Source organism: Triturus cristatus, chromosome 8 (genome assembly GCF_964204655.1).
Source record: "Triturus cristatus chromosome 8, aTriCri1.1, whole genome shotgun sequence".
Lineage (NCBI taxonomy): Eukaryota > Metazoa > Chordata > Amphibia > Caudata > Salamandridae > Triturus > Triturus cristatus.
This window is the reverse complement of record NC_140591.1, coordinates 1,480,666,642-1,480,682,381: the sequence shown is the minus strand read 5'-3', so window position 1 is coordinate 1,480,682,381 and position 15,740 is coordinate 1,480,666,642. Positions and strand designations below refer to the sequence as shown.

General features: G+C 43.1%; 1 protein-coding gene across 1 annotated transcript in view; it reads right to left on the bottom strand.

Moving 5' to 3' along the window:
- The window catches only part of PAAF1 (proteasomal ATPase associated factor 1), a 153,328-nt gene that overhangs the window by 76,362 nt on the left and 61,226 nt on the right, over positions 1-15,740 (bottom strand). The window contains exon 7 of the mRNA XM_085623322.1: positions 10,699-10,893. Within this exon, the coding sequence (XP_085479448.1) occupies positions 10,699-10,893 (195 nt within the window). The remainder of the gene's footprint in view (positions 1-10,698; positions 10,894-15,740) is intronic.

Sequence of the window (15,740 nt, the reverse complement as noted above, 5' to 3'; positions counted from 1 at the left end):
AATAACCAGACAAAGGGGAAATGGTCACTAAGTGAGTTCTCTGAGACATGGAAGGAGTGTAAACTATTTGCGCGGTTACTTGATATTAAGACATAATTAATGGTGGAACAAAGTCCCCTACCGTTGAATGTCCAAGGCAAAGGGGCTGGAATTGGGCATAATTCATTTACAAATCCAAAATCAAAACTAAAAATAAGTTAATTTAGATGCTCTCCCAAGGCAGTATGCCTAAAGTGAGATGAGCATGCTCCTTCTCTTAAAGCTCCGCATAAATTGTCCCCAGCATTCTCACATAACATGCAGTTGAAATTCCCTGCCAGTATTAACATTATGTCTTTTGTTTTGCTTTTACCCATTAATCTCAGCGATTGTGACATGTTTTTAAACAACAGTTCCCACTTTTCCAGGGGGAATATTGTTGTAAAAGTTAACCAAAACTATGGAACATGTTGTATCTAGATCCAATCTAACTAGTTGGGAATAATCATCACTGGCAAGCATCATTATATCCTTTATGCTCATGCTACTCGATATATACGTGCATAGACCACCCTTAGCCCTTCCTCTCCGACCATCAACTGCTGGGGTATGGTAGGTCCTATACCCATTCAGATGGATCGCTTCCTTGGACCAAGTCTCCTGGAAACACAGGACCTCAAATTGAAGAATAAAATCCCACCACAGGAGCGTAGTTTGGTGAATAACATATTGTTGTAATAAAGCTCACACGCCAGATGAAGTAAAGAGTCTTTATTCGTGACCATCCGCTCTCAAACTGCCTGGAGCTCACCTGAACATTCTAAGGTGAGCTCCCTCGGATCATACCACTTACTGGTTGGGGAAGGGGTGTTGGGACATACCAACTATACAATGACAATGAGATTATAACACATCTCCCCTTGCAGGGATTACAAACATTGGGAAACACGTGGGTTCACTCAGTGTTTACAACTCTGTCTTTGCTCCATGTCTGTCCGTTGTCCAGACGAACCACACTCTTGCTTGTGCTTTCCACTCTTTGAGGTGCTCCGAATTTGCTCGTTCCCGGTTGCACCCTACCCGGTTTCTTAACACACACTTGGGAGTTGGGTTTTATCTCCACCTCTTTAGCTCCATGTTTCCCATCGTACCAAGCTTTGTACTTCTGTTGATGAGACTCTAGACGTCTCTCCACTCGACCTAGGTCTGGTACAACTCTTTTTCCTCCCCCCAACCACTTTGGGTTCATCTTGGTGCTGGGTTCCCTTCCTCAGAAAAACACAAACGGGGATATTCCTGTTACCCCATTGGGCGTGGTGTGATATGCCCATAAGGCTTCTCTCAACTCTTCCTCCACATTCAACCCATTGGTGGTGGCCAGTTGTATCTGCTCCTTGATCATCCGATTCACCCTCTCCACCAATCCATTGGCTTTTGGACAATAGAGAGCAGTCCTCTCATGTTTTATATTATGTTCTTCCAAAAACTCTCTCATGTTATCAGAGACGAACTGCACTCCATTGTCCGTTACCAAGGTAGCCGGGATGCCTTCATACACAAAGATGTTTTTAGAAACGCAATGAGATTTGAAGTTGTGGTGGACGCTGTGAATTTAAAATTAACCCAATGGGAAGTGTAATCCACAATACAAACATAAACCTTTTCTGTGTCCCCAGTATGTCCATGGGAACCACTATGTCCATAGCAAGTTTAGTCCACGGAGACATGGGTACATTGATAGGGGCCAAGGGAGCACAGTGGATAACTTTGCTCTTGTCACTTCTCGCACAACTGATACACTCCTTTACTGCTCTCTCCACCTCTGAATCCATTCTGGGGAACCAAAATCAACTCCTCACTTTGTTCTTTGTGAGGCTCCTGCCAAATGCCCTTCATGGGCCAGATCTATAACCCTTTTTCTCAGTCCTTCCGGTGGGACAATTTTTTCCCCCCTTTGCAAGCGACCAGCTATGATAGACAGTTCGAATCTGACTTCCCAGAAATCTTTAATTATGTCAGGGACCTCCGATAATTTGTCCGGCCAACCCTTGACAATGAGTTCTTTTAACATACCCATGGCCTTGTCTTCCTCCATGGCCTTGTTCCATTCTGCATCAGTCAGTGAAGGGAGATGCACCACACAGATGGGTACGTCTAACACTTCCTCACTGTGATTGCCTTTGATTGGTAACCTTGACAAGCAATCTGCAATCACATTTTCTGGCCCCGGTAAGTACTCCATTTTGAAACTAAAGTTTTCCAGCCCTAGCACCCACTTGCTTATCCTAGGGGACATACTTTGTGCTTGTTTGGGCGAAAACATGAATGTAAGTGGTTTGTGGTCTGTGTGAATGGTAAATTTGTTACCCCACAAAAAGAATTTGAAGTGATGTACCGCCCAAAAACATGCTAATGCCTCCCTCTCGATGACCGAGTAATTGCGTTCTGCCTCACACAAGGTACGGGAGGCAAACGCTATCACTCTTTCTTCCCCGTCACCTTTTTGGGACAACATGGCACCCAACCCTTTGTTAGAGGCATCGGTGGTCAAAATGGTTCTCTTTTTGGGCTCAAAAGATCCCAATGCTGGAGATTCCAATATGCACCTTTTTATCACTTCAACCATCCTTCTGTGTTCTTCTTCCCACACAAATGCTGTATTCTTCTTCAGCAGCTCACGTAGGCCCACACATAAATCAGCAAAGTTCCTGACAAATTTGGACATGTACTCCACTAAGCCCAAAAAGGATTTGAGCTCCTCCTTGTTGGTTGGGTGTGGGGCCTCACTGACAGCTTGGATTAAACTATGCTTGGGCCTGAACCCCTCTTTGGTGATGGTGTGCCCCAGGCAGTCAACAGATGTTACCTTTATTCTGCACTTGTCCAGTTGTACTGTTAATCCTGCCTCAGTTAATCTGTGACACACTGCATGAAGGGTGGCATCATGTGCTTCCTCTGTGTCCCCATACATCAGGATGTCATCTTGGAAACCGAGTGTGTTCTTTACCCCACTCAGTACCTGCTGCATTATTTTCTGAAACACTGAGGCTGCTGAGGCGAGACCGAAAGGCATTCTCACAAACATAAACGCCCCAAACGGTGACGTGAATGCCGTCAATGGTCTCGACTCGGGATGCAGCTCTACTTGGTGATAAGCCCTAGACAGATCGATAACTGAAAAATAAGATGCCTTGCCCATGGTGCTTATCATCTCATTTATATTGGGGAGAGGGAATCTCTCCACCCAAATATTTTCATTTAAGGAGCGTAGATCCACACATAGGCGAATACCTTTCCCATTACCCTTGGATGCTAAAACTAAGGGCGCAAGCCATTCAGTGGCCTCAACGGGTTGTATGACCCCTATTTCACAGAGTTTATCTAACTCTTCCTTGAGTGTCTCTCTCAAATGAAAAGGTACTGAACGTGTCTTGTGTACCACGGGTTTGGCTCCAAGTCTGATTTTTATTTTGTGCTGAAACTCAGGTAGTTTACCCAATTTCTCATTGAAAAGTTTGGGAAACCTCATCTGTAGACTCCTTTCATTGCTACCTCTGTCAACCATAATCACTTGATTCTCACCATTTGGATCTAACCTGATCCCTAATTCTCTTTGGTGCTGCCACCCCCGAAGATTGGCACCATGCTCAACAATGTACACACTCCCCTTTGTGGTCCTCCCATTGAAGTCAATGTTGCTGTACAGCATGCCCACCAGGGGTATGGGATCTCTCGTGTACCCTTCAGGTTTGATATCAGGAGTCTCTAACATCTCTCTGGACCCCTCCCAATGACTCTTCAAAATCATGTACATTCACTAACGTGAAGGGGGAACATGAATCCGCATACACTTCTAGAGGTTTGTTATTGAACATCACAATACATTTAGGGTAATTGTGTCTTTCCCCCACCGCCTTGCTCCTCACTTGGAAAACATATTTTGCATGAGATTCCTCACCACCACTAACCACGCTCACCGTGTTATTAAACCCTTCTCTGCACACTCTAGCTAGGTGTCCTCTCCTGTTGCATTTCTTACACAAGACACTTCTGGCAGTGCACATAGGGTTATTGGCAAGATGGTTACTGCTACCACATCTATAACATTTTGCAATATGCCCATCTCTACTAGCTTTTGTGGCTTGAACTTCCTTCGTGTTCCACTTATCAGACATTTTAAAAACTCCTTCACTCTGCTCTTCTACCTGTACTTGTGCCACTACATCTTCTTTAACTTTCATTTTTTTACGCATTTCGCCGTGTGTTCCACAGATTGCGCAATGGCCACAGCATCTTTCAAAGTGGGATTTTTTGCTAACAGTTTTTCCTGAATCCTGCTATTGTTTGTGCACCTAACCAGTTGGTCGCGTATGAGAGAATCATTCAAATCCCCAAACTCACACAACTGCGTTAGTCCCCTTAGCGCTGCAATGTAGTTACTGATCGACTCGCACTTCCCTTGAACTCTGGTGAAAAACTTGTGTCTTTCCAACACAACATTGACCTTATCCCCAAAGTGTGACTCAAGCTTCATCAGTGTCACATCAAAAACATCAATGCCCTCATCATCCTCCAGCTCAGGTTCCGGAAGAGTTTCGTAAACTTTGCGACCATGAACACCCAAATTGTGCAGTAAAATATGCTGTTTCCTCAGGGCTGAAAACCTTTCACCTCCCATGGCAATAAGATATGACTCGAACAGTTTGGCCCAGTCCTTCCAGTGAATATCTGGGTCCCCACAGTCGTTCAAAAAGGATGGGGGTTGACTCATGCCCGGTGTTCCCATGGTGGCTGAGATGACAGAGCCCCAAATACAGATAACGATTGAGCCGGAGGAAATGCGGGGTAAGTGTCCTCCTTCTCACAGGATGCCTGAGGGACCCACACCTGCGCCTGACAGACACTCTCCTACAACTCTGGGTACCAGATCACCTTTACACATTTGCAGGATACAAAGCGTTTTGCCACAGATACTTTGCGCACTCACCCCAGTCTCAATGAAGAACAGGTCGATACTTGGCCTTGGCACTGTCTTCCGCCTGCCTCTAGCACCATTAATCAAAGAAACCGCTGGAAAACGGAATGAACAGCTGACGCGGCTGAAACACCGGCAGCGCTGACAGGAACTGAAGAGGACCGGCCCTCAGCGGCTGGCGCGCCGGCTCCTGAGGGAGGATATTGCTTCACAGGACGTCCGCCCGCTGAGAGACTGAGGACGAGGCTGTCTGCATAGCGCGCTGCTCCTCACGTCGTCACACGAAGAGCTGACTGACGCCCGTCCCTCCACGACCTTTGCCAACGAAGCGATGAAACACAGGTGTCCACCTCAGCACCGCCACCCGCAGCTGCTCTGCAGCGCGCCGCTCCAACCGCCGTCACCTCCAGATCCGTCAGAATAGGGAATCTCCTCAGCGACCCACAGCCTCATACGATTACCAATCCGCTGTAGCCGCTGGACCCGCAGCAAGCCTATCTGACGAAGTGCTCCAGAACAAAAGTGTCTGCCTCCTCACTGACACCAGGAACTGACTGGATCTGCGTAGATCAGGTAAGTGCACTCACTGTAACTAGTCCGTTGTACACCGGGGATTCACAGGACACTGAGAACAGTAACATACACGCCACGTAATCCACAGAGCGGCAAGCACCAGACTTCCTTCACAAAAGTCACACCACAGGGCAGCTGTAACTCCAACTCCACCAAACTTGCCCATGTACTGCACGTTGAAAGATGGCACGATGTCCTTCACAGTGCTTGCCCTCCTAGCGCCGTGCTTCCTGCTAGTGCACTCTTCATTAAATTATTAGTCCTTCTTGAAAGAATGAAACAGAGGGGAGATGGCCACCTGCCCCCTTCGCAGTTCGTCGCCAGTGTTGTAATAAAGCTCACACGCCAGATGAAGTAAAGAGTCTTTATTCGTGACCATCCGCTCTCAAACTGCCTGGAGCTCACCTGAACATTCTAAGGTGAGCTCCCTCGGATCATACCACTTACTGGTTGGGGAAGGGGTGTTGGGACATACCAACTATACAATGACAATGAGATTATAACACATATCCTCAACAGTACTAACCCAACAGCAATTGATGGTTCTCAACAAAGGTATGCATGTCCTTCGTACCCTCAAATCACACTAATACTATGGAAATGGAAGCATCTTTGTTCAGATTCATAAGAACGTTGAGACTCAGGCATTTTTTCACCAATATTGTCAAAGGGGGCAACGAGGTTGACAATCCCACACCAGTACCATTCAAACCTAAGAGCACCTTTATAAGCTGTACATGATTCCAAAAATACACAAGGATCTCACAAACCCACCGTTCTGCCCGATAGCATCCGACAGTGATTCACTATTTGACCCTGTGGGTAACTTTCTGGATTTTTACCTACAAAAGTTTGTTCAAGGTTGGAGATCCTATTTAAGACACCACACAGTTTTTGCTTAAACTACAGCAGTCGGAATTTGAGGAAGGCAACAGTTACATTTTATGTACCATCGACGTAACTTCTCTGTATACGTCCATAGCACATCAAGCCGGTTTGGAAGCAGTTGAGTGGGCGCTATTGCAAATGGAGGATATTGGTATGAACAAGATATTCTTACTACAATTCAGCCTCCACCACAGTTACTTCTTATGGCAAGACACGTTCTACGCCCAACTGACAGGGACTTCAATGGGATTTTCAGGAGCCCCAGCATACGCCAATACCTTTAAGGCACAATTTGAACACCAACATATCATGTCAAATCCATCATGGTGGAACCACATTAAAATGTACTGCAAATACATTGATGATATTTTCATCATTTGTAATGACTCCAAACAAACTCTAGAAGACATGATCCACGAGTTGAACACATTCAACCCATGAATTCAATTCACTCATACGATTGGGATAAATAGCATTCACTTTCTGGATGTATTAGTTACTAAATCACCTGGAAGAACTGGATTGGAAACTCATAAATATTTCAAGCCTACGGATTGCAACAATGTTCTGGCGTTCTCTAGCTTTCATCCCAGAAGCTTAATTAACAATCTACCATACTCTCAATTCACTCGTATTAAATGCATGTGTTCAAATTCCCAAACACGCACAGCAAATATTGAAACATACAAACAGTAATATATTGACAGAGGATATCCAGAGGCTATCTTGAATGACTGTATAGACAGGATAAATCAAAAAGACAGAAGAGATGTACTTCTTCCACAAAGCACACTGATTCAAGACAGAATGGTCTTTGTGTCCAAGTATACGACAAGCTCACAGGCCATCAAGAAGATCATTAACAAGAGGTGGGGACTATTGACTAGCGAACCTGACTTCCACGGGTTATTTCAGCAGGTACCTTTACATGCCTATACCAGCTGAAGAAATCTATGCTTGTTACTGTCGCCTACTAAAATGGACGTTGATCATGTGCATCAGGGTACTAAACCCTGTCATAATTGCATTCACTGTCATAATGTGATTAAAGGGAGTGTGTTAACACACCCCTCTACAGGTTGCAAAATACCACTGAAACACACTAGTGATTGCAATAACTGCAACGTAATTTATTTGATAAAATGTCCGAGTGGAAAGGCCTATGTTGGCAAAACGCAGCATAAAATCAAGACCAGGATAACAGAGCATAAAAGCAAAATACGGACCAACTACACTACCTCGAGCTTGGTGACACATTGGAATGAAACTAGACATACCATGTCTCAATTGAGATTTTTGATAATTGAAAGGGTGCCTATCAGACATGGATGCGACAACAATAAATCATTGCTACAGCAAGAGATTTATTGGATAAAGAAATTAAATACCACGATTCCCAAAGGGCTTAATGATCGTCTGGACATAAGCGGCTTCCTATTATCTATTTTTATCTTACTCAATAGAAGCAAATTAGATAGCATGTGCAATGTTTAAACACAGTTTGATTTATTAGTTTTTTAATTACTTTTTCATCACTTTTCTACTCTTTAAGTTGAAGCACAGTGGTTCGGGTGTACATCACTATAAGCTGCATGTGTTTTATCATCACAGCGACTCTTGTCCATGTTGTTTGTGTTCGTTATTTGGTGCCAGGTAGGATATGTGACAACCTTCTGTACGATTGATTTATACTTGTGGCATGGTACGGAAGATTATCTACCCTTTGAGGTGCATATATCGGATCCCTAAGCGTTTTATTCACGGAGGAGTTTTATCCATGAATAGGAGGGCGTGTAAGAGCTGCAGGTATGCGGCATGGTGCAGCTTACGCATAGTATTGTGGGTATTTAGGTGACGTACGACTTAGTGCGGTTTTTGTACCACTATTTCAGTGGTCTAATCTGTTTGATTCCGCTGGGTTGAAGGTCACAGTTGATCATGCAGCAGTTCGACATGGTGGGGGCAGCAGCCTCCTTTTAGAGTGTGGTCTAGTATTAACCGACATTTGTGATAAGTCCGTCTTTTACCTTCACGTTAGATTGGAATTTAAATCTTCTAATAGGCTGTGAAAGGAATGAGCAGCCGTACAGCCTTGGTGCACCTGTTGATTAGAGGCAGAACAGGAGCCACATATGGAATTGGTTACGCCTTCAAGGGGTTTTTGAACAGTTTGTCACCGAGGGGTTGGATTGTCTTGCATTAACTTTATTGTTGGAAGAATGTTTAATCCTCCAAGATGGCGGCCTTGTTTCTACCAATTTTTCGATTCGTTCAGCAGCAGCCCGTCTTTCATTTTCAGGACTGATTGGTATTTAGAATCCTCGAGGGGACGGAGAAGTACTGTGGCGTTTAAGCAGAATGGAGCAGTTGAGTGATTACGGTGAAGTTATCTGGTAAGAGGCAGGATAGGAGGCATGGATTCGCGAGCGAGTTGTTAAAGTGTGAGTAGGATCAGTTTTTCTTACAGCCTGCGTGGTTATTTTACAGAAAGGTGGATCTACGATTGTGAGAGACCACATCAATAGATTACGGAGAAACACGGCAGTGTGAAGCCTTGCGGCACAGTTCAGGTGAGCATGGCTATATTAGAACAGATCGGTTTGACTCTGTCACACATCTTTCAGTGGGATTATATAGGTTCTTGTATGTTTCTCATTAGGTTTCCAGAGTTTTGCATCATCCTAGGACTCAATACAAGGTACTGTTGAGTTGACTACGCATTTGCATTGACGTGTGGGCCACATGTTAAACACAAGACATTTGGTTCGAGTAGTTGTTTTCTAAACTTGGGTGAGGTGGTGGTTTTTTGTTTTTATCTTTGGAACTATCAAATTGAGTGCACAGCCCAATATCCTGGGAGTAAAGGTACTCACATGGTATTATAGACAGACATTGAACTTTCGGAGAAGTATCCGCACACTGAAATGCATATTTCTTTTATTGTTTTAGATTGGCCCCTGACGAATGGACTGGCAAGTCCCGAAATGCATTGGGCACCATCACAAACAAGCTGTTGATATCTTGAATATTTGTAAACCTTATACGTTCAATGCCATGATGAATTGCTTTATATGATTGCAAAAATGTATTTGCCTCTTGTATAATTTAGATAACTATAACAATGTATAGAACATGTTCATCTTTGTGTTCTCGATTGTGAAGTACATTGAAAACTAAAATTTATGTTTCTATAAAAGATTGTTTCAAACAAGGAAGGTTGCCTTCAGTGAATTGTGTGCAGCGCACCCGGGTACTAGTAATTGGTCTAACACATTGTAAATTAACAACACCAGGATCAAAGAGTTAGTGGCATCGTTCACACATGCATAGCATGGAAGACAGTTTAGGAATTTGGTGGTCATTTGCAATGCTATGGGTACATAAAGTAATGGTTGACCCAGGAATAGTGGTAGATTAAGCAGCCTAGGGGTTTCATGCAGCGGTAGTAGTAGAGTAAGGACCAGGGGGAATGGAGGCGAAGGAAGGTCACAGAGGCACATACACATAGATGTCACAAACAGAGGCAGCGACAGACTAAGGAGTTAGTGGGAACAAAAGGATAGTGACAGACAAAGAAACCTGGATTGGTCATGCAGTTAGTATTACAAAGGGAGCCTGTGTTATACACAGAATTAGCAGTGGATTAAACAGCCTAATGTTTTTTATACACACATATAAAAAACAGATTTAGTTGTACTGTACAGAGACTTTGGGGGAGGGGGGGAGTCCAACACTCAGTGGAAGGCAAAAGGGACTGGGCAGTAATGCATACAGTTAGTGGTAGACCAAAGAGCATGAGGGTTCAAACAGGAGCTAGTAGCAGAGCAAGGAGCCTGCACACATTTAGGCCTAAAGTCAACGGTAATATATCAATCGCAGAAACGCATGTAACTAAGGGCATCAGAGCTCAGAGTGACACATGCACACACAGATAAAGATTCCATAGCCAAGAATAACAAGTAACCAGCTATAAACTTTGCAAAGTGCAAATGGGTCACACTACGTTGTTTCATTCCGAGAGGGGGGAGGGGCAGGTGGGCAAAGACATAAGGATTGAGTGACAGACAGAGACCGAGAGAGAAAGGGAGTGTGTTGAGTGTTCTTGCAAGAGTATAAATAACACAAATTTTAGAGTATGTCTGGGAGTTCAACATAGCACAGAATATTCTGAGAAAACCTAGTATCAATTCTGATTCACCATCAACTTTAACCGCGGATCCTTCAATTATTACAATATCAGTATTTCAACTGAAATTATTTCCCCAAAACTGATGATAACTCACTGGGGACTTCTGATGGGGTTCCCAGGTTAATTGCATTATCTGCAGCACCCACGGCAATACCATTGACTGGAGAACCACAATTGACTATCTCTGCCAAACACTGTGCCTTTCCACAGTCCCAGAGCCGAGCAGTGCCATCTCTAGAGCTTGAAACCACATTTCTTCCTCGATCCACAATGGCAACATCCAGGATTCCTATGAATGGAAGAACAATAGACATCATTTTGTTTTCTTCAAATTGGTTTTATTAGCATGTTATGTAAGATACACATAACTAAAACACATCTTACACATTATTAAAGAACAGGTCACAGTGTCAGACACCAAATATTATTTCATATAAAGGACCATAAACAAGTAATTGACAGTAAAGAATTTCTTCCATGACGGCCCATAAATCAGTCATCTACCCGCTCATCCCGGACTATGTTTGTAGGGTCTGCCGGCATTTTCATTAGTTTATATTTGCGAAATCCCTAGAAATCGGATGAATTCCACCCATATGTTCCCATGTTACTGAAGACAATCTCTGAATTCCTATACAGATCTTCGAGCATTGGGTATTTAGCCATGCTATTATCCCAACCCTGGCTCAGCGGGGCCTCCAGCGCTCTCCAGTGTTGCTCTATGTCTCTTTTACAAATAGTTAGACCAATGTGAAGCAGTGTCTTATGGGCATCATCTTTTGCCTTAAGGGAGTTAGGTTTATGGAGAGGAGTAGCACAAAAATACGTTAACCATACATTTTGGCCAACCCCATTCGCTAAGGACATACTTTTTATTTCATTCTTACATAGCACTGGACATTGTTTTCAGTATGTGGTTTCAGCTGCTAGAGTTAAACATTTCACTAAATATTAAAAGAATCACAGTCTACACAAGAAGTTATTGAACACCTGCCATTCACTTGCTCTGTAGCTCAGGATTGCACTATGTAAGTCACATACATACACAGGTTATTCAAAGAACAGTTTGATGTAGGAGATTTAGTAAAAAATAAATCAGGGACATGTAGTCATTTAAACCAAGAGCCAATATTGAGTTCAGGGCAAATAACTCCTTGTTGCCTAGGTTTCGCTCTCATTTTACCACCAACTTCCAAAAAGCTGTGTAACAGCAATTCAAACATGTAAAAATGTGCACAACATGAGGACAAAAAACATTTGCTCTTATTATTATATGAAAAACTAATAGTGCACGATGAACCTAAGCACAAACTGCATATCTATCATGGGGCTTTATGTTACATTTAGCCTCTAACCTTATATGATGATCATATACAAAATTAAAGATTCCAATTTACATCACATTTTGAGTACAGCCGCTCGCGGGTTACATACCTCGAACTTTAGATTCCTGAACTTTGTGGTTTAGCTACCATTCTAAACCAACTACCTGTTTAGGTGGCCTACAGTGAAATACAGTACTACCTGGAAAAATGTATTTATTTCAAAGTGTTTGTAAAGGTTGGTAAACAGCGTCACAGTTGTATCAACGGCCTCTTGTGCTAGATTTTGGCGGTTGGAGCACAACACTGAAGGTTGCAAAGCTGAACCGCTAGTTCTCAAATGATATCTGTCAGTATTCAATTTAGGTGTTCTACTCAGAGGTGAAATCTTCATTTGTTTAAAGGGAGTTGAGTGGCAACTAAGGTAAGAAGTGTGGGAAAGGGCCTTGTCACTTTTACTGGTGGGTGATGATACATCACTGTCAAGAGCTGGGCCTTTTGGAAATGCGTGTAGGGTCATCTTAGTGAGTAGGAACAGCCTACCATCTCCAGAAACAAAAACAAACACCACAAGCCAACTAGAGCAAATAATTTTCAGCAGGCAGAAAAACACACTGGAGACCAGAAAAGCCTCTCAATTGTCTAAGCCAAGTAGCAAGAAGAGAAAGAACAAGGAGAAAAGAAGCAGGAACTGGAAAAGGTGGAGATTCTACAAATCCGGGCGAATGAGCAATCAAGCAAGAACAACTGAGACGAATCTGGACTCTTCCTTACATAGTGAAAAACAGTAAGTGATAATTCTACGAAGTAGTTCAGCCATCTTGGTTTGGGAAATAAGATTCTAGAAGAAATATTCAAAATACAAAATATATTCCAGCTTTCAGATTATGAGGACACATAAGCAAAATATCTCCAATTGACTGGATACTGTGTTAAACAAGCATTTGCAATGCAATAGGTCTCGCATTTACGCAAGTTTAAGCTATTGGCATTGTAACTGACAATGCCTTTTATTTACGTTATAATAATTTGGATATTCATCCTCTGCTCAGGGGCTGCCCCCATTTTTACTGGGTTCAGGTGACACGCAGGAGTAAACAATGGCCAGCGAGACATACCATACATGTGTAGTTAGTTACACTACAGAGGTTTACGGGGCAGACTATTTTTCACATATTTAAAATTCATTTATGCTGCTAGGGCATTACCAGCGCTTTTCAAGTTTTGCTGACAACTTTTAAAAGGCGGCCTTAGGACAGCCCCATCAGACAGCACTCTGCCCAGTGAGCTTGCAGCCCCAGAACCGCTCACTGAGTCCTTAGGGCCTTGAGTGCAGAAGTCATTACCAGAGCTACCGTTGCTCGGTGAACCCTCCTAGGTGGACAGAAGAGAACTGGCATGTGTGCATGCTACACGGAAAACTCAAGACATGTCTCCAATGGATGCCTCTGCAGGGCCAGGAAACACCTGCTAATGTAATCACGTTTACGGAAGCGAAGATTTATTTTTTATTGTTGCAATGTCAAAGTAAGAAAACTGCTTCTTTCTCCGTTATTGTCATCTCTCTTTAGCCTATAGAAAGACTGACCCTATTATTTACATTTTTAGAAATCTGCCCTTCATTCATAATTCTAGAGGAAGTTGAATGTTGAGCGTAACTCGCTCTTGTCAAGTACCTAAAATGGCTGAATAATTAAGGGGTCGTGCACTCGCTGATCTGTTAAACACATTAAGTCCCTCCTCGTTGGATTTTTTCCTAACAAGGAAGCTGCCCCCACAAGGCTGGAATCCTTGGAGTAGGTGGTATCGTCACAAAACACTAACATTTCCTTGTCAGGATTTACACTGGAACGGCAGTTTATACACAGAAGCCACAAGTCTGCGATGGAAACATCCATCTTCCTAAAAGAATAAACAGTACACGAGGCGAACGTGTTTTTGGCCGAACTAGAGGCCATCATAGGAGACTGGAAGCGGATGGCGTGAAGGGAGAAAAAAAAAGAAATCACATTTGCCTTCTTCCTTGCCATCCCACCCACTGCAGAAGAAAACTTAGTCAAGGAAATGCACCATTTTCACAGCAATTAGGACTAAATGCCGTTATTAGGCAGGAGGTCTTGCGGCAGAGAGGATGGTGAAGAGGGACTAAGGAAGTGGTGGAGGTGGTGAGGAAGGGGACGAGTGAAAACCTGTTTCCCCCTGCAAAAATAAAATCACACTGAGATATTCTAAGTTGTTAGTGTACATTTCATTTACAGAAGCGGTAATTTAATTGCATGCGTTGGTATTGTAAACTACAATAAATATATTGGACTTTTTATCCTGAAAACAATGTGCACTACCTAATGGTTTGCCAATTTTCTTTCTACTCTCCTATGGTTATCTAAGTCAGGTCTCACAGCTCAGATAACTAACTCAGTGTCAGTTTGATTACCACTCAGTGTCTAATTCCAGTTTATCCAAAGCAGGACCAAACAGTGGAACCAGGGAATTACAGATAGACCCTAATCTACCCGTAGATTTCTCCCAGAAAAGTGCTTCGATGATGCCTATAGTAGATCTATGGAGCCTGTTACTAGCGGATAGCTACGACACAAAACAAAAACAGATTGCTCTTGAAGATACAACTATAGGCGAATGTCGGCCCTGGCATCGAACAAGGAAGACTACAGAAAACATAGGATATTGCTCCAAATGATAGTTTACCAGGAAAGGCAGCACGGAGTCAGAAAAGGCCACCATCCCTGTAGCTCTGATCAGAGAGAGCAGGCACCCTAGCACGGCTGCCAGTTCACCATAAAGGTATCTTAATGCAACATTTATATTCCTAGATTAGTATATGCTTTGTTGTTTTTATTGTTTATGGTAAATAAATATACCATTCCGTTATTTTATTACCATTTGTTGAATGTGACTTCATGAATGTATTAAGCACACAAATCAAGTAGTCAAGATTTAGGGCGTGCCCCTAATTGTGTTGCCCACGCCACTTTCACAGGTTTTCCACGCCCCTTTTAGAGACCCTCCAGTTTTTTCATCCCACTTAAAGCCCTGACTCTCACATTGAAGGTATAGCAGCTATTCTGAGAAGTGCTGGTACTATCTAATTGAAAGCGTGGTCTGCTCGCTGCATGCTAAGTGTTTGCCTTGCCACTTTAAAAGTGCAGCCTCTACTCAAAGAATTGCTCGCGCTGCCTCATATCAATAACGTAAAAGAAAAGTGAAATGGCCTAATAAATGGGTTTTAAAAATTTGGAGGTGGTCCAGCTGGACTGTTAGTAAGAAAAACAGAAAAGTTTCACTTGAGACCACCGGAAGAACTGTTGCTTTAACTCCTGATGTGAAGGGGCTCACAGCAGGACAGGGGGTAAAATGGGTGCACTAAGGGTTACCGCCATAACGTTCACCCTCCACACAAGACACAGTCAAAGAGACTAGATGAGTTTGTGGTATTTCAAAAATAATCGACCTGATATCATTCTTCATCGTAAACTTCAAGTAATGAATAATGTAACATCAGATCTCTCTGAGAACAATTAACCCCGCCCCCCCACCAAACTGCAGAAATCATCTAAAAGCGAAAGTCAACTAACTGCCCTTGAACTTGAAATTGCAACATTACTACACTTGTCCCTCAATTGCCGTGCTGCACTACATATGTTCTGGAAGCCAACATAAATATTGAATAAAACAGAAAAACAGTTCGGCCTGGGATGAATGATGTAGTAACTTTCCCTCAAACTAGGAGTCTCTACCTGCCTGTCCATTCTGGGCGCTACACCCTGTCCCCAGAGTCCTCCCAGATGACGAAATT